At 45.5% G+C, this 17,840-nt stretch overlaps 2 protein-coding genes across 7 annotated transcripts; both read right to left on the bottom strand.

Annotated features, from left to right (window-relative positions):
* Positions 1-49: 49 nt before the first annotated feature.
* On the bottom strand, positions 50-10,160 carry LOC106651702 (cortactin-binding protein 2-like). Of its 5 annotated transcripts, XR_001339358.2 has the most exons (10): positions 9,746-10,160; positions 6,924-7,106; positions 4,675-5,652; positions 3,422-3,551; positions 3,174-3,314; positions 2,333-2,517; positions 2,000-2,274; positions 1,824-1,853; positions 1,492-1,749; positions 1,331-1,419 (listed from the first exon to the last, which is right to left on the bottom strand). XR_001339358.2 is itself a non-coding variant. In XM_023463591.1 (8 exons), the coding sequence occupies exons 2-8, from the start codon at positions 6,999-7,001 to the stop codon at positions 1,281-1,283; spliced, it is 1,920 nt and encodes a 639-aa protein (XP_023319359.1). In that variant the 5' UTR covers positions 7,002-7,106; positions 9,746-10,159; the 3' UTR covers positions 50-1,280. The 5 variants fall into 5 exon arrangements, 4 of the variants coding, with proteins under 4 accessions (XP_023319359.1, XP_023319358.1, XP_014225830.1 ...); XM_023463591.1 differs by lacking the exons at positions 1,492-1,749; positions 1,824-1,853 and having other exon boundaries at positions 50-1,419; positions 4,675-5,646; positions 9,746-10,159; XM_023463590.1 differs by lacking the exons at positions 1,492-1,749; positions 1,824-1,853 and having other exon boundaries at positions 50-1,419; positions 4,675-5,649; positions 9,746-10,158.
* A 619-nt stretch (positions 10,161-10,779) lies between these two features.
* Positions 10,780-17,320, bottom strand: LOC106651692 (MAGUK p55 subfamily member 7). 2 transcript variants are annotated; one of them, XM_014370326.2, is made up of 9 exons: positions 15,588-15,627; positions 15,228-15,514; positions 15,029-15,160; positions 14,685-14,711; positions 14,043-14,210; positions 13,638-13,968; positions 13,094-13,273; positions 12,682-13,025; positions 10,780-12,611 (listed from the first exon to the last, which is right to left on the bottom strand). In XM_014370326.2, the coding sequence occupies exons 1-9, from the start codon at positions 15,610-15,612 to the stop codon at positions 12,438-12,440; spliced, it is 1,668 nt and encodes a 555-aa protein (XP_014225812.1). In that variant the 5' UTR covers positions 15,613-15,627; the 3' UTR covers positions 10,780-12,437. The 2 variants fall into 2 exon arrangements, with proteins under 2 accessions (XP_014225812.1, XP_014225813.1); XM_014370327.2 differs by lacking the exon at positions 14,685-14,711 and having other exon boundaries at positions 10,781-12,611; positions 15,588-17,320.
* Positions 17,321-17,840: the final 520 nt, after the last annotated feature.

The following is a 17,840-nucleotide window of genomic DNA, read 5'->3' as shown; positions in this document are numbered from 1 at the left end:
AAATTGTAAATAAACTAGGTGATAACTCGTCTGATCGTAACATATGTATGTTGGAGCGCTGTGTATGCGTGCGTGTGTATGTACGCTTATTTGTAAATGTGTATTTGTGCGGTCTCAATGAGTCAACGTGCGTATCTTATAAAATCGATAAAATCATTTTGTGGATAGTTTGATTAATTATAGCCACAAGCATAGTACAGTATTTGTTTACATAGACTGCGCGCAGGGTAAAATACTCGATTGTGTATATGTGTGTGAATGTATGTGCGTGCGTGCGTGTGCTGCGAAAGCTCGTAAAGCTTCGATCATGCGCGCAACAGCTATGAGAAAAGGCTAAAATTAATCCGTACGCGCCACCGTAACTATAATAATTCTTTCTTCGAGCTTTTCGCGCTAAATAACGCTATACGCGCGCGAAAAGTTTTGAAAAATCAACAATGGCAGGGCATTTTAACGAGTATGAAAATAGTACGTGTATAATACAGAAATCACGGAGAGACAGCAGAAACTTGGTCGTCGGGCTGAGTGGTAAACGACCTATTTAACTGCGCGCGCGCGAGCGAGCGAGCACGAGTGAGAAAAAGAGAGAGAGAGAGCGCGCGCAGATTTTGCATTGTTACGCCTACTCGGCCGTGGACAATTAATTGAAAAGAGATCGAGCTTTACGCGCGCCCCGGCGCATAGAATTCGATGTTATTGTATGGTAAACAATCGTATACCCGCCGTCGTTGTTTAACTTTTGTTACATATAGATATATATTATTTATGTATACACATGTATCTTGTGTATTGTATGGTAGAAAGGACAGCATCGAGCGATGCTGTCGAGGCTTGCTCCAAATGCACTTTCCAATCTTACTTTTCCGACGTTTTAGAATCATGCGTGAGTATATGTAAATAAAATAATTTCAAACAACGATTTTTTTCGTACAAAATGCAAGATTCAAACTCGCTTCTATATATTTTACATATTTATAATTTTATGTATATATATGCGCGTTATTACATAAACACATATATGTCCCTTGATACATATTATAATAAATATAAACATGAACGTTGAAATTTCCATGATTTATGTCATTTATCCGAGCCTACAATGTATCCGTGAATTGTATATAGATATGTTTATAAAAAGAAACATCGCCGTCGTCTTCATCTCACGATTGAAATGCACGATAATAATGATAAAAAAGGACAAGAGAGACGCGGAGAGATAAGTGAACATGACATATATAATACGAAACCACACCGTGTATCGCACTGGCCAGTGACCAGCACTACGTACTATTATTGCTATTCTTTTTTTTCGTTCGAGCGGGCTTGACGACTGTAGTTGACTGTTGCTGCTGCTGCTGTTGCTGCAGTTGCGCATCGATTCTGTCGATCTCGGCGGCGTCCTGAGTCACCAGCGTCACCCTTCAAAAAATAACCAATCAATGTGCGATGAGTCGCGCAAGATATAATACGCTTTGCACAAAGTGCGACTACTTTTATAAAAGCGAAGCGTGATAGACATGATGAAGAACGAGTATACAAGAAGTAGAAGAAGAGGCGAGAAGAAGTAGCAGCAGCAGATGCGATGCTTTTGTTGCTGATGGTGTGTTGTATGTCGTTAGTGTTGCGCATTTCTTCGGCTTGTTTTTCATGGTTTTGACGTAATTTCAAGCAAAACATGCGTCGTGCTCGAGTTTGTTATAACAAGTATATTTTCGTGATTAACAGTAAGATAGTTACAACAAGCGATTACTATAAAAAGAAAAGCAGACTCGATGATTAAATCGTAATACAATAGCATTATAATATCGTAAGCTGCACTTTACCGTCTAAAGCCAAGTGTATTAGCATGTATACTAGTAAAATAAAAGCATAAAGATATAGTTATATCATACATAATGTAAACAGAAGTAGAAGCGAAAGTTAGCAGTAGATGAGCCAAATTAGCAGAGATAATTCGCAGTGATAAGAAACTTTCTACGTGTAAAAGCTCGAATTGTACCTCAACTGGGGCACGCTGAGGGGCCTGAGCAGGCTCTTGACGACGGGCGAGACGTCCGACGATTTGGGCAGTACGGGGCTGGAGGCGCACAGGGCGGCGCTCGTCAGCTGCGAGACGAGGGAGAAGCCACCGCCGCTCCCGTGACCTCCACCGCCGCCGCCGCTGCTGCGCTCAGAGTTCGAAGTCGTACGGAAGACCCGACGAAACTTGGACTTGAGACTGCCGCCCGTGCCGTGATGCTGCACCGGCTGCGGTGGCGGCGGCATCGCCATGAACTGCAAAATTGCGCGGACACGTGAGAGTGAGTTTCGTCACGTTACGCTGCCAGCTCACCTTGCCCTGGAGAATCTGCGCGGCCAGCTCGGGCTCGCTACCCCATCGGCAAGAGCTGCTCTTCTCCAGCAGCCTGTGGCGGGCGAACCTCTCGATGACCTCGGCGCAGACGTAGCGGCCGCAGAAACGAGCCCACTGCTCGGCCCGGAAGCCCCGCCCGTGATCCCGTAACGTCGGATTCGCACCTGTTTAACATTAGATATTAGAGGCATGAGTGGAGGTGAGCTCAAGTTTACTCGACTCGAAATCGACGAATCAGCTTCGATCTACACTTCACGTACACTTTCTTATCGTTACCGAATTAATGTGACTTTTATAAAAATAACAATAGATCGTGGGTCGAGCAGTTGACACTTACAGAGCACATTCAAACCCATTAGTTGAATAAAATAACCGCATTTTTTCAAATGTTAATGTTTTAATTACTTATTCGAAATGATTGCCACCTCACGGGGAATTTAAAACTAGAAAGCTTAAACTTAAACTTAGGAGTGCAGTTATAGGAGGAGTTGGATAAGATATTTTAAAAGATATTCAATAAGTAATGTTAAAAAGTAAACGCACTTCGATATACAGCGTGTCAAAAATTGAAAACTTAAAAGCCTCGTTTGACAAGAGAAAAAAAACTGGAGCCTCCGAAAAAATTCGAGTACTCAAAGAAAATTCGATTGCTCCACTCGAACTAAAAAAAGAAAAACACTCGATTCAAGCGAGTCAAACTTTTTGAGCGTACTCGCACACCCCTGCTCGAGCGAGCGTATAAATGAGAGGCGTAGATAGATTAGCGAAGCGTGAGCTAGCGCTACTAATAATAAAACATCGAGGTGCGACGATCGTTTACCGGCGAAAAGTAGAATTTTGGCGCATTTTGTCCTGCCTTGAAGCGCTGCTTTCATCAGTGGAGTAAAGCCAAGTGAGTTTCTCGCGTCAACCTCGATGCTCGGGCAGCGCTGCAGCAGTATATTCACGCACTCGGTCTGTCCTGCGAATCATCGTCGACATCGACGTTTTTATAATACAAAACTGCATATGAATGTAATACGCGAGCTGCACACCGTTGGATCATGTTTGTTTGTATGTTATACTCACCAGCTTGGGCGGCAAAGTGCAGCGGCGTGTTGGCTTCGTTGTCCGGTAGATTGGCATCGGCGCCGGGGAATCCCAGACAGGCCTCCAACACGAGCGCACTGCCGTTGCCAGCCATGTAGCTTATCGCCGTCTACCGGTATCATCGTCGTCGTCGTCATCGTCGTCGTCGTCGTCGGCGGCATCGATGCAAACGCCAATTTACCGGACAAAACACAGTCGCTCGTTTTATATAATTTTAAAGTAATTTTTGCTCTTGGGCCTCGCCGAAAAAGTCGCGAGTCATCGTCGTCGCACGAATCGCGAGTAAAGATCGGATACGCAGCAGCGAGCGAGTCGTATCCTGCGGGGCTCGTCGCAGCCGACGCCGCGTCCGTTTCGCGGCAAATCATTATTATGCTCGTGAGAAATCGAGTAGCGACTCTGCCTCGCACAAATGCGCGCGGACGATGCGAATAACACAATGTCATGCTTATCAAAGCTATACGATCGGGTTACATAAACGCTGCCACCGTCGCAGTGCATCGAGTACATACAGCTGTACACAAGTATATGGACGTGCGTAGACGAGTGCCGATAGCACCTATCCATCCATTATAAAAGGCCCTGTATAGGTGCCGTGAATGAAACGAAAGCTCGATGCGCATAGGTTACTTATCGCTGCGGAATGCCGAACTCGTCCATAATGTAAGTGTCGCGCGTAAATATACATATACAGACATAAGAGGAGCGCGACGGATCGAGTGAAAAGAGAGAATGCAGTAAGCTATATGCTCCTATTAAACGCGATCGCCGAGTCTCTTCGTCGTCGTCGACGACGTCTCTATAGATGTGGACACGAGAAAGCGAGTATGCGAGTCTGCGGAGCGCATCATTGGTAATCAATTTTTTTCATTCTTTTCCTTTCATTGTCCGCTTATTAAGCGCTCGTCTCGGTGCAGCGGCGGCGGCAGCGTCAACGCGCGAGACACGTATATGCGTCACACGATCCGTATAATATGCGACTCATATATATGCATCGCAGTAGCTATTGTGCGCGACTCGTGCAGGTCGAGAATCGAGACACGAGACGAGGCGGCCCGATCCGTATGATCTCGCTACATCGCGTTAACGTAGTGACGTCCTGCTCGGCTCGGCTCTAGCCGTCACGCGACTTTCGACTTTCGTACATGTATTCCGGCGCGTAATTCAATTCGATCGACTTTTTGGCAAGGTGTATTCAACAGGTAGATTATAGCCGAGTAGGTATAGCTTACCCTGCCACTGGGATCCCTCGCGTTGACGTCGATGTCGCCCAGGCCGGCTTTGCCGACGAGATTGACGATGCGTCGCACGACATCGTCGTCGGCATCCTGGGCCGCTATCAGGAGAGCTTTCGGCCCGCCGAGGGCCTCCTCCCACGAGGATGGCAGATTGCACTGCAGTCGATCGTCGTCCGCGAGCACACCTTGCCGATAGCCCACGCACGAGTGGAGCTTGGCCTGCTGGCCCTTGCGCTTCTGGCTGGGTCGAGCCTCCGAGGCACTGGCGAAGCTCGTGTCGGGACTGAACGACACGGACTTGTACGGGGAGACCGGCGAGGACTCGTTCGACGACGAGTGCCGGACCGCTATCAGTGGCGCCGATGGCTCGCGGATGTGTAAGCTGCTGCTGCTGGCCGACTTGCGACTAGGGTGTCGCAGTTGCTGCAGAAGAGAGCTGAAGCTTCGGCACTTGGTCGGGGCCTGTTGCTGCGGCTGATGCTGTTTGCGCTGGGGACTGCTGCTCGAGTCCGCCGAGGAGAACTTGAGTATGCCTTGACGGGGGATGACCGAGGGCAGCGACGCCGATTTCGGCAGACTGCTAGACTTTGCCGGTCGCAAGTCGAGATTCACCGGACGACGCGTACGATTGTTGTTGGCGCGCTCCGACTGCGTTGCCTGATGCTTCTTCCTTATATTAACGCTCGCTACTGTTCTCGACTGCTGCTGCGTCCGATGCTGTGGCTGCTGCTGTGGTGTGGCGCCGCTGCCGGCTACAACTACCTCCTTCTCCCTATTGTTACTCCTACTGCCGCTACCGCTGCTGCTACTACCACTGCTGCTGCTGCTGCTGCTGCTGATGCTGCTACTGCTACTGTTGGCGCTGACTGTGCTGATGCTGCTGATGCTGCTACGCTGATTGTACTGAACCAGGTGTCCAGTGCCACGATTCTCCACCAGTACTTTGCGTACTTTTTGCTGCTGCTGCTGCTGCTGCGAACATTTTCGTAACAAGATAAATACGATACATATATATATAAAAGTGCTGTAACTCGAGTTTCTGACGCGCGCAAGCACGCGTTTGTTCAACCCCCCAGAAACAACTGCCACGCTCAATTCTGTCGCTTGTCGTTTCCTCTTTTTGCTCTCTTTCATTCTTTTTATGATTTTCTTTTTTTTCTCTCTCTCTATCTTTTGCACTCCCAGAGAGCCGTAGAGAGAGTGAGAGAGAGAGAGAGAGAGAGAGAGACTCGATGTGCGTTGAACTACACGTGGAGCTTAAAGATAGACGTTCTCGCAACTAAATGTGTGCAAGAGTGAGTGTGTCAGTGCGTGGCCGTATATATATACACACGTAGAAGGAAGGCGATTCTCTCTCTCTTCTCTCTTTCTCTCTCTGGATAAATATAGCCTGCGGCTCTCGCGCATAGAACGAGCTTACGAACACACTCGAGCTTACACACATGTGCGACTTTCCCCAAGGCTTTCTTTTGCGATTTATCGGTAATTTCTTCAAAGCTCCAGCTCATACTCTCTCGCACACACATACTCACACACTGACTTACACAGCAACGCACACGCGCGCGTAGTGTCCCTAAACACACACACACTCAGGTATTATCGGTGTAGGCCAAGCTTTCAATTACTATTATCATGATTTTTTATTTATCCGTGTAAGCGCGCGAACCCGCAGCCGCATCTCTATACATGATATGTAACGCGTTCGAGCTATATCGGCCTCGTGCGCACCTATATACATACATAGGATAGATACATGTATACATTGAGGTACGCGCAAGTGTCAAGATATTATACGCTTCCGGCGTTGGCCGACGAATAAATACATCTACGTATATTGTACGTGATGTATATAGGTAGGCGAGCGACGCGAGCTGCTACAAAAGCTCTCGAGTGAGCTTATATATACGAGCTCGCGCAAACTTCACTAGCAGACATTCACTCTCTCTCCCTGTGTATGTATACGTGTCGTCCGCCCTACTGAGGTGTAGCGGCCAACCCTTGAGAGAGCGACAGAGAAAGAGAGGAACTTTATATTCATGATTTATCGATTAACGATATTTTACATCGGCAAAAGCTCCGCAGGCGGTGACGAGTCTTCGCTCCTCCTGTATCCTGCATTATACGCACGTGATAATAATAATTATAATAATATGAAAAAAAAAAGAAAGGAAAAAACAGAAGGAAACAAGTATGTTCTGGATTCTGGGCTGCGAAAGGAGGAAAATGACGTGCGTATGACTTACGGCCTGTTGATGATGTAGATGAGTCGTGGCGTTGCCGTTGCCATTGCTCGTAGTCGTTTTTGTGCTCGATTGAGCCATTGAGTCCGTCGGGCCGCACGAGTCCAAGATTATAAGGTCATCGGCGCGAGTTACTCATTGCCGTGTGTAAATACGAGCCGTCGAATTGACGCTCGAGTCGATTCCCTGCAAGCATAAAAGTTGAATGTTTTCTTTTCTCGGCTTGGCGCACAACGTCCGTAACGCACGAAAAAATCCTATAACCATGCGCTTACGTGTGCGAGCTTTTTGGAAAAAAACACGAGCAAGGTCGATATAAGAATTGCTTTCAGAGCTTTTATTCGACGTCAAATACATGCACACTTAATCTAATCTTTCAGGCACGCTCCATATGCAGGGTGGCGCGAGAACATTTTGCGCGTATGCTCCGACGATGCGCGGCAGAAGCCCGAGGCGTTATCTGATTTACAGCTGCGCGGAGCTTTTATCGAAAATGCTTAAAATGCTTTCCGCTAGCTTTTATCGATTCCGCGATAATCGATCGCAAGCCCGAAGATATTATATCGAAGCAGTAGCAGCACGGCTTTTGTGTCCTGGCCCGTGTACACGTTTTCGCCTTACCTAATTAGCCCACGAAACTCTATATTTCACGAAGGTCGCTGCGAGCTTTTATGGTATATATCAATTTGTTACCCCCAAGCTGCCAAGTAAGCAGCAGCAGCAGCAGCAGTAGTTTCTTTTTTCGTTGACGTATGTAGCGTCGCGCTCGTCAGCGCTTGTCATTTAGTACGTACAAAGAAAACAACAAGTTTTGCGCGCGAAAACAAAAATACCCCGCTACACCTAAATGCTACGTGACCGAGGTTATAGCAGGTACAAATTGAAAAATTCTCATAGGCGCAATTGTACACGTAACAGATGTGCTCGCGGATTATCGGCCCTATTGAATGTTCAACACGAATTTGAACTTGGAAAGTTCTGACAGCTCGTTTATATGCCTGCAGAAGGCTCCCCGCGCGCGAGCTCGCGCCCCCCTCGCGTTTCGAGCCTGGAGGGTAAAAGCCAATCGCGAGAGAATAATTCGTGTAATAACAGTATACAGGTTCGAAACCTGCCCGTATAATAATACTCGTCGCGATGAGAGCTTGCACACGCTCTCGCTGCCGCCGAAAGAAAAAGTAAATTGAAAGAACGAACGGCTTCGAGTAATTTTTTTCGCCGTTGAAAGCTCGCTTCGCCTCTCTCGAGTCTCGCGCAAGCTCGTGGAAATTAACACGTTGTTTTACACGCACGCACGGCACGTTAGTACTTCTCTATTTCGGTTGATTACCCACTGGTATTAGTGCATCGCCACGTGGTGCTAATATTGGCCATTGTCCAATATTTTCGTTCTTATCGCCTCTGTGTGCGCGAGCGAGAGTACATAGCCGCTTTTTGCGCGCGACTCGTGCACGTACACACCTCCTCGTCGCGAGACACACTCGCAAAAAGATCGACCAATTATCTCAAAGACAAATAACTCGGCGGCAGAAAATTTGCGATTCGAGATAAGACTACGACGATACAGCTCGACGCAAGAAGCTACAGGGCAAACTTTTCGATCGATCGAGCGTGAAAAACGAAGGTCGCGCGCCGCATAATATACTCTATGCCAAAGAGCTCGGGATGATCAAGGTGTTTACTTTCAAAGCAGCCACTCGTGAAAAACGTCGTATACTCACACATACATACATCTATAGAGACTCCTGTGTATGCGCGAATGTTTATTATAGTTTATTATGCTCAACTTGACAAAGTCGGTGGTGGGCCGAGCGCGTTCAAAGTTGCAAACAACAAAAGCAGCTAGGAACAACAAGAGCGAGCCGAAAGTTTAATAGAATGAATTATGATGATGATCGGCTTAATGCCTGTATGCGCGGCGGCGGCGGCCCCTCAGAGGTGAAAAGTTCTACTTACTCTCGCGATAGATAACAGCTCGCAGCGATGAGCCAAAGTGCATGTGCTATTGCAATAAAGACGAGCCGCGAAGAGCAGAAGCGCAACAGCGAGTCAGCCGCACCAAAAGCTATAGGCGGAACTCTATCGAGTTTCTCTGGCATATAAACGCCCCGCGGCTCGATCGAAATCCTCATTATGTACGCCAACCGATGAGCTGCTCAGTCATTCATATGTACGCGAGTATATTGCACCCTACACATCGAGTGCAATTATGCATCTTTCGCCGATCGAAGGTACGTATCGAGCGCCGTGAGTGAGCGCCGACTTCGATTCTCATCTCTCGAGTTGCATAATTTTGGGATCCAATGCCGAGCAAACCGTCCGAGGCCTTGTTAATTTTACGACTCGTCGTGTATCTCTGTATCTCGAGAAAGAGAGACGGAGAGTGAAAGAGAGAGAGGGACAACGGAAAAACCGCTTTGGTCAGCAAAATACGTGTCACCCGTCGGTAAATGAGAAAAAAAATGTATCACTGCTCCTTGGCTTTTTGGGGGCGCGATGTCTCGGTGTAAGTATCAAAGATAACACAACTGTGTAAGAGAGTAAATCGGTGACAATGAGTTCACGGGCCGGAGGAGCGTCTTTGCGATATCGCATCTTCGCGCAAAAGTCTCGCTTTTCAAGATGAATCGATCGAGAATAAATCCGTTACGTGAATTTCCACTCGTGTCCGCTTCGTTGCATGATGTATACGAGGCGCGCACACGCTCACATATATAGAGCAGACGCGCAGACACACATTCGTGCATTTTCCGCCGTCTCAGCGGAAAAAGCAGCAGCAGCAGAAAAAAAAGAGAGGGGAAAAAAGGCAAAAAAGCTCGACTTACATATCTGGACAGTGTCGATGATCGGCGCGATCGTTAAACAGGCGGATAATCAAGTTTTCATCGTGAGGCGCAATTGCACGGCCATAAAACTCGATACACTGGGAAAACTGGCAACGGGCGAGTTCCGAGACTCGTGTGTTTACCCGCGCTGGCACACTGGCCGCCGACGCTTCGTAAACTTTCGCTTATAGGCGCGCGAACAAAATGCGATGCGCCCACTGCTTATACATACATGCAATCTTCTGCTACTGACGCTGCCGCTGCCGATGATGATGACGATGATGCTCCGACTGGCTACTATATAGCCTCGGCGGTGCAACTAAACTAAGCCACTATCCACTACTGTGCGAGCGGCGCAATCAAGACGATGATGGGCCAAAGTTCAAAATCTTCTTTAGCCGAGCCCAGCGGAGCACCGAAAAACGACGCAGGCGCGCACATCGTCAGCTCGTCGCGGCACACGTATAGTAGTGGTTCGCAAGCTCTCTGTACTCCATCATATTCGTGCAGGCACCTGCCTGCAACAGCGGCAGCTTTTGATTCGTTTTTCGTTTTGCTTGTTTTTTTTTTCGTCGTCACATGACTGCAGCATCAGCCGCCACCGACGTAGTCGACGAGCTTCGCGCCATCGGATCGACGCATTTGGGAGAATCGCGCGTTACGAGCGCGTGCGAGCTTGCGGCTCGTATGTATGCAGCCGCGCGAGGAGCTTTTCTATTTCAGCAGGCGCGAGAGCCGAGCTTGTGTAATCTCGGGCTTTATTTAGTCGGACGCAGTGCGTTGGCATTGCAAGAAGACGAATACGACGACGACGACTACGAAACGTACGCGCGAGACAACAATCTATACGTCGAGTTATTTCAAATATCGTTTGTGATTCGCAGCTCGTTTTCTGCGTCATGTGCGTTGAGCCAAATTTCGGGAGAAAAAGAAAATTGCACGAATTTACGCCGTTTCTTTTCTTTTTTTAATAAGTCATGTACAATGTACATTTTTATTTTCAATGATAATTCTTAGTAATATAATTTTTATATATTGCTAAACACATTTATTTATTTGGCAACAATTAACAACAATTTGAATTTCTTTTATTTTGTGTCGCTAGAGTCTCAACAGTGCTTCTATATAATTTTCTTCATAATAATTATTTAGATTATACAATATAGAAGTAAATGATTTTTCTTTCTTACATTTTGTTTTTTGAATATTTTTATTATTTATACTGCAAACGAAACTTTTATTTTCTTCGCAGTGATTCAACGCACTATTAAAGCGATTTTTATCAATCTATGTATAAAGTATACAACCTATGGCACAAATGACAACATGACAACCCATTCTCAGTGTCTTTTTGGAACAATATATGTAATATCGGTGATTTCTATTTACGCAAGTTGTCATGGGGACTTATGACACTTTTTTACTTGTTGCAGGATAAAAAAATTGTACAAGTATATTAAAAACAGCTGTGGATCCTTTTCTACACACTCACACACCATCTTAATCGAGTTAAAATTTATCGTTCATTAACTTTAATTATATTAATATTTATGTGTACATCACTGCACATAAAATCTAAATTATCTCGCTTTTTTCACATTTAGCGATTTTTCCATTATCCTTCATTTATTTATTGTACTGATTTTTCTCTCGCGATATTACTCTGAATCCCAATTACATATTTTTCACTTTTCATCCGCTTAATATTTACTAATTTTAATATATGGATATCGAATAAATCGTCTTGGTTTTTAAATATTAATGAGAAAGGCAAGTGTTGCGCAAGTTGACGCATCGGCAGAGAACATTATTATTCAATGTATATAATAAATTCTACCAAAAAATTATCAAAGTAATTCTTGGACTTTTTGACGTGTAACGTATTTATAGGTATTTCGCTTGTTACAATATTATACTCTTATAGTCAAAAATTCACTCTATATAACAAACATGCTCTTCAGAATCTGAAAAAGGTCTTTTTTGGAGTCATAAAAATGACAACGTCGCTTACACATGTGTAAATAAAGTATAGAAATTATGAAATTTTTTATTGGCTCCGTTGTCAATTGCTCGTCTAAAAAAGTTTGATACAGGATAACGCGTCTCTAAATGGAATAGCGTCAAAACACATCCGTGAGTGTATCGTCTGGCAGTTGGTTAGATCAATAATGACGACTGTACGTACTATGGCGAAAAATCGAAGTTATTCAAAATTATTCACGAGTTCTAATTGGTTAGCATCGCTGAAAAATGTCGTGACTCATACGAACTCAGTCTTGGTTCATTGTGTCAATACGTATACGCGAACACAACGATCATACTGAAAAATTAGTAGCATAAGTTCAGTCGGATATGAATTTTATTTTACAGATATATATACGTGGAAATTATTATTGGTCAGTACATCCGAGTATAGAGCACCGAGTTCACAATATATATATTTTTTTTATATACGTTCCATATCCTAAGGCGCTACAAACGACCAAAGAACGAGCTTGTATTTAGTTAAGACGTTTGATATGGTTGCATTACTTGTTGACTAAGTTAAAAAGACAAAATCCACGTAGACTGCGATTGAAATTCTACGGTTAAGACATTTTTTGTGATATAGTTGAATTTTGACAAGTATTTGGAAGATGTGAACGTCATCAGCGGTTGAAGGGGATCGGTGAGAGAGATAATGTTAAACGATTCAGACCCACGAAGCCGGCACCCATAGAGGCTCAGATTCGAGTTTGTGAATGGCGACTAGCAGGTGCTCGAAAGCCTTGGCCAGATCGGCATTGACAATTGTCTCGTCGAAAATGTGCGAATACAAATATTCTATTCTGGCAGCGCTGCGCAGCATATCTTTCAACTCGTCGTCCTGTAAAAATTTGTCAATAATTCAGTACAGATGCGAGGTAAAGTAAAGTAAATAGATCGATGAAACTCACATTGAAGGCACGCGAGTTTGTCTCGTCGAAAGTCGAGCGGGCTTTCGTCGCGTTTCTGGTCTCTTTCAACACTTCGAAACTCGGTGGCTGCACGTAAAGTATGTAAGGCTTGAGCTGAGGCGTCCTCAGCATTTTCAGCGCCTGATAATGTGGACTGAGAAGACAGAGATATCCGGCTTCGACCAGCGAAGTCACGCTCTCGGCGCTCGTCCCGTACAGGTTGCCTTTGTACTCGCCGTGCTCGATAAATCTACCGGCTCCGATGTCGGCTTCCATTTGTTCGCGCGACACGAAGTTATACTCTTTGCCGTCGATCTCACCTGGCCTTGGGGGCCTCGATGTAACTGCATCAACAAAGAATGGATGAGCGAGATAGATAGAAAGTGACGTTCCGAAACCACACGATACTTACATGGTACTGGGGATCGGTACTTTTCCGGATCCGTGGCGACGAGTCGCCTCTTGAGCTCGTTACGACCAACCCCTGGTGGTCCGATGAGAACGACCGGTCGATAGAGTCCGGGTCGGGGATACAATTTCGTCACTTCCTCGTAAGTGGGTATGTGCTCGCGATCAAAGTCCTCGTTCTCCGCTAGGTCATAGATGATTTTTTTAATCTTATTATTGGCACGCAGAAGCTGTGGCGATGACAAGCCGATGCAATAGCGATCGTTACAATCGTCGATGCCTTTAATGAAGGTGTCGGGCTGCGATTCGTGCAAGCAGGACGTAAGCGAGCTTTTGCGGGAACGGGGCAGGATTATGGGGCACAGAGCGGTCAAAGGCACGGAAATTGAACACAAGCCTGCGGTGGCGAAAACACATACACACACATGGTATTATGCGAGCGGATGATCGATGCGATGAGAGCGAAAATATATATAATGTTAGCTGCGATGAGTGACAATTGTTATGCGTGAGTGAGAGAGATGTTATATACTTGACCGGTGGCTTACTTAAGGTATCATCCTCGTTTTCGTCGCGCTTCTCGCGCTTTTGTCGCTGAACGGTGATGCGGTGCTCCTGGAGCGCCCGACTGGGTATCAGGCCTGCCCTCATGTTGCGGTCGCCTTCCTTCCGCGCCTGCCACCAGTGAGCGTCGTCCTGGCAGACGATGTGAAGTACGTCACCTTTCTCGAAGTCCAGGCCGGCCTCGGTGCACGGCGTCTCCGGGTCTTCCGACGCTTTGTACGAAAAGTGAGCTCGCACTCGTACTTTGCTCTCGCGAAGAATGTTTTTACTGTCAGCTGGTATGATTTTGAAAGTGATCGTCCCTTCCGAATGTTGCTGTAACAAAAGAAAATTTGCTGTAAAATTGCGATCGTGGAAAAGTAGGTTGAATTATATATAAAGTGTGTTACCAAAATTTTTAATACGTCATTGGGAGTTTTTCCTTCGACGCTGATGCCGTTGACTTCTTGAATCTCGTCGCCGACGTGAATGAGACCTGACCTGTCAGCGGCACCACCGTGCATCACTCGAGCGATCACAATTTTGCCGCTTTGCTCGTCAGTCTTTATGGTTGCACCCTACATTATTTACCAAGTCAAATATTTATAGCGTGGCAGAGAGATTTTTACTCGACACAGACTAATGTGGATTTTGCGGATAAAAATCATAAATTGGAAGAAAAAGCGTTAGGGAAAAATTAAAAAATTTGATATGCCGTTTTTTTTTTAAAATGTTTTATTTAGCAAAAAATAAATAAAAAGCATATGCCCAATTTGTAGACAAAGATACAAACATAAATATGTACATTAACATTAACGATTAATAATCATTTTTCAAACAACATTCTTAAAGCAAAAGGTAGTAAAACCAAATAGATTTTTATAAGAAAAATAGCTCAACACAAGTTCACAGCATGTACAATACAATAATAATAAAGCTCTTTGTCAAATAAAAAATAATACAATTTGTGAATTGAATAAAATAGTGCTATCCATCAATTGTAAAAAATATATTCATTTAATCTCAGTCTGCAACTGTTATCTTACACTTACCATTATTGGTTCAACCCCTGAACCAGACTTCAGAGCAGATTTTAAAAAGGAAGGAAAACATTATTACTCACAAGTATATCACAGGTAACTATAAAGTTATCACAAAAGTTTGTAGTCTCAGTATTTAGTGTAAGAATTAATTTCATAGAAAAAATATTTCTTATGAACAACATTCAAAATGATAATTTAGTCAAACATGAAAACAAGGCATGCAAGTCATCATGTAACTTGTCACAACACAAATTAGTTGTTTTGTAAAACTCTAGTTAATACTGTAATAATTATCAATTAAGTTTACTTAATTTGACACAAAAGACAAACACAAAACATCGTTAACAACATACCAATGGTTCATCAGATTTCACCAATTGCACAATTTTAACAGTTTCTTCATCCTCATCTATTTCCATTGGAACATCAGGCAATCTTGGATAATAATCTTTTTGAGCAACCGTATCGTGAGATATGAGAAGAGCCTAGAATAAACAAATACTTATCAGTATCTTGAATACAAGAGATTTATTATCAACATAATTATCTTACTTGTACATGAGGCTTTTGCAATGTTTGAAAAAGTTCCTTGATGTCATCGTTCACATGAGTCTTTGCAGAGAGTAGGTTGAGAACTTCTACATTGATTTCCATGGCATTAGAAAGAATAGGACAAAATTTGTCATCTTTCAGGTTCCTTAAAATTTTGTTGTAGACATGCACAAGTGCATTCAATTCCTTGGACTGCAACAACTCGCTGAGATAGTTGAAGTCCTCGTCTGTGCAGCTGGGAATCGCAGCTCTGTTGGCTTCCAAGGCACTTAGTAGTTTGCTCAAAGCTGAAAAGCCAACAAGATTATCATATAGTAGTTATGTGAAATAAATGAAAATGAGATTGAAAAAGGACTTTACCAGGATCCCAGTTTAAATTGTCCATAGCGATAGGAGCTGGTGATACCTCTTGTCATAATTTGCGCCAAGGTGGGCGCTTTTAATCTCGCTCTTTAAACCTCTTTTTGTATTCTCTTAAAAAAAAGCACTCGTGTCAGTTACAGGTGACTGACTACTCACAATTAAAAAAGACACAATAACGGCCAACGCACGCGTGGCACTGCAGCTCCGTCCCTGTCTGTATGCAGTATATATGCATATACGAGAAGTTGTGTACGTGTGTATGCTGGAAATGTGCTGAGAGCGAGAGAGACAAGCTCACAAGTACGGGGAAAAAAGCTACGAAGCTTGCGAAGGTAAGGGTCGAGTGGAATGCGAGCGAAAGAGAGAGAGAGAGAGAACACAAGAGCTCGTTGAATTCGGGTCACTGGACGATGACGGCGATCGCAGTCATGATCTTTTGCCTATACTGGCGTAAGGTGCACGTAGCGGAGCATAGTCACGCGAGTAAATCGAGCCCCCGGAACGCTGATATATATTTCGAGGAGCTATCTTTATAGCCGCGGGCTGCCGCGCACCAAAGTCCGTCGACGATTGCACAGCACAGAGAAGGCAGACTTAGCGCAGTACACGCTTTCGCACACTTGTGTAGGTATATATAGGCGCGCACTGACTGCCTATATGGTCGGCCGTGTCGCTGTACAAGCTCGCTGAATGTATGTATGTGTATATTATTGACTCGAAGAGTTGGTGGTGTGTGCGATATTCGAGCTTACGTAAGCGAAAGCTGTCACTCGACACTTTAATAACGTATATACGCACTTGGTGGAAAGGCAGCAGAGAGATAGAGAATGAGCTGGAACGACGGTGTAGCTCGCGAGCTTTGGCAATTCAGCCGTCGTCAGCAAAGGGGAAAAGGAAGTGCACACGAGTCTTTGTAGCGCGAGGCAGTAGCAGCAGCAGCAGCGAGGCACTGTAGCGCGCGGCTGCGTCGACAGTTCGACACTGGGCAGTGTGTGTCTGTATGTTGTCTATGCGAAAACGCGTGGCGTGCTCGGACGCATCGATTATGCAGCTCGCGACAGCTGCGGACACGACTGTACAACTCCGCAATGCAACAGCCCAACAACGAGATCGGCTCGACGTTGCGACGATATATCCGTGTGCAGCTGCAGCGCCTGCTCTCGCGTCGAGTTATAGGTGTATATATTTGAGCGTGTTTTTGCGGCGGCTAATCATTCTTCATTCTCAAGTACGCGCGCCTAGACTACACTGCAGCAACAGCAGCAGCGATCGAGAGACGACGACGACGCGGGAGCGCGAGCCGAGCGTCTGCTAGCCCGGAGCAACTGCTGACTGCGCGACGCGTGACGCGAGCCGACAGCTTCCCCATTGGCTATTTCAAGATCTCGCGAATAATATACACACACGCACAGAGCGTGGCTATATAATACTTCTGGCTACTGCTATCACAGTCTCTCTACTTGGATAGTTATAGTCGCGAGTCTGCGACACGGCTATGTTTAACTTCGGTTAATGCACGCGCGACACTCTCGAGACGCAACGTCGCAACTCGAGCAATTATGCACCCAATTTACACACACACACACACACACTTGGGCTCTTCGGACACGAGTCGAAGTTTGGACTCGGGGACGACCCTTGCAGAAAACGAGAAAACACGTTGAAATACACGAGCGTAAAAGGTAGCGAGTTACTGCATCGTGGCCGAGCTCGCGCGCACACTGCACAACACCAACTGCCACAAACACCATGTAGCTATGTGTGTGCGACTATTGTTATGTGTGTGTCTGTGCAAGGGCGCCCCCCGCATCGTCTCGCCCGTCTCTCGTCGTCATCCGACCATTCCGACCTGCCTCAATGCCTACGGCCGTACATCAATGGGAATTTCGCGCATGCGTCCCTTTCGAAAATCAGCGAGAGAGACACACGACTGGCACGAGCCAACCGCCAGACGACGACGACCTTGGATTCGAAAACATTCGCTACTAGCGAACTGTTTGTCGACTCGTTTCCGACAAAAAAAAATACGGCATGCGACAAGTCTCGTGTGCAGAGGGATTTTATATATGCGGGTTTTCCGATGATCCGAACGAACTACCTGCACAAATGGAGCGTTTCGCGAGATCGATCGAATTTTCGGAATCGAGCCATCTCCTACCAGCCTTTTGATTGCCTCGTTCAAAAATAGCACTATCGAAATGAAATTCACGGGCCTAAATATACACGGCAAGTAGTCGCGCTGATATCCGC

This window comes from Trichogramma pretiosum, unplaced genomic scaffold (genome assembly GCF_000599845.2).
Source record: "Trichogramma pretiosum strain Unisexual culture from Peru unplaced genomic scaffold, Tpre_2.0 scaffold76, whole genome shotgun sequence".
NCBI classification, from domain to species: domain Eukaryota; kingdom Metazoa; phylum Arthropoda; class Insecta; order Hymenoptera; family Trichogrammatidae; genus Trichogramma; species Trichogramma pretiosum.
Note: the sequence above shows the minus strand (reverse complement) of the source record. Positions and strands in the feature narration are given on the sequence as shown.

What these genes read in the sequence shown, in the direction of transcription:
- LOC106651702 (XM_014370344.2), bottom strand. Translation starts at nt 7,001, where the DNA reads ATGGCTCAATCGAGCACAAAAACGACTACGAGCAATGGCAACGGCAAC. An exon ending in CGAGGGATCCCAGTGGCAGG is followed by an intron (nt 3,552 to 4,674) that starts GTAAGCTATACC and finishes TGATACCGGTAG; the next exon opens with ACGGCGATAAGCTACATGGC. An exon ending in CAAAATTCTACTTTTCGCCG is followed by an intron (nt 2,518 to 3,173) that starts GTAAACGATCGT and finishes AATGTTAAACAG; the next exon opens with GTGCGAATCCGACGTTACGG.
- LOC106651692 (XM_014370326.2), bottom strand. Translation starts at nt 15,612, where the DNA reads ATGGACAATTTAAACTGGGATCCTG. An exon ending in TGCAAAAGCCTCATGTACAA is followed by an intron (nt 15,161 to 15,227) that starts GTAAGATAATTA and finishes TGTTTATTCTAG; the next exon opens with GCTCTTCTCATATCTCACGA. An exon ending in AAACGAGGATGATACCTTAA is followed by an intron (nt 13,274 to 13,637) that starts GTAAGCCACCGG and finishes TCTATGACCTAG; the next exon opens with CGGAGAACGAGGACTTTGAT.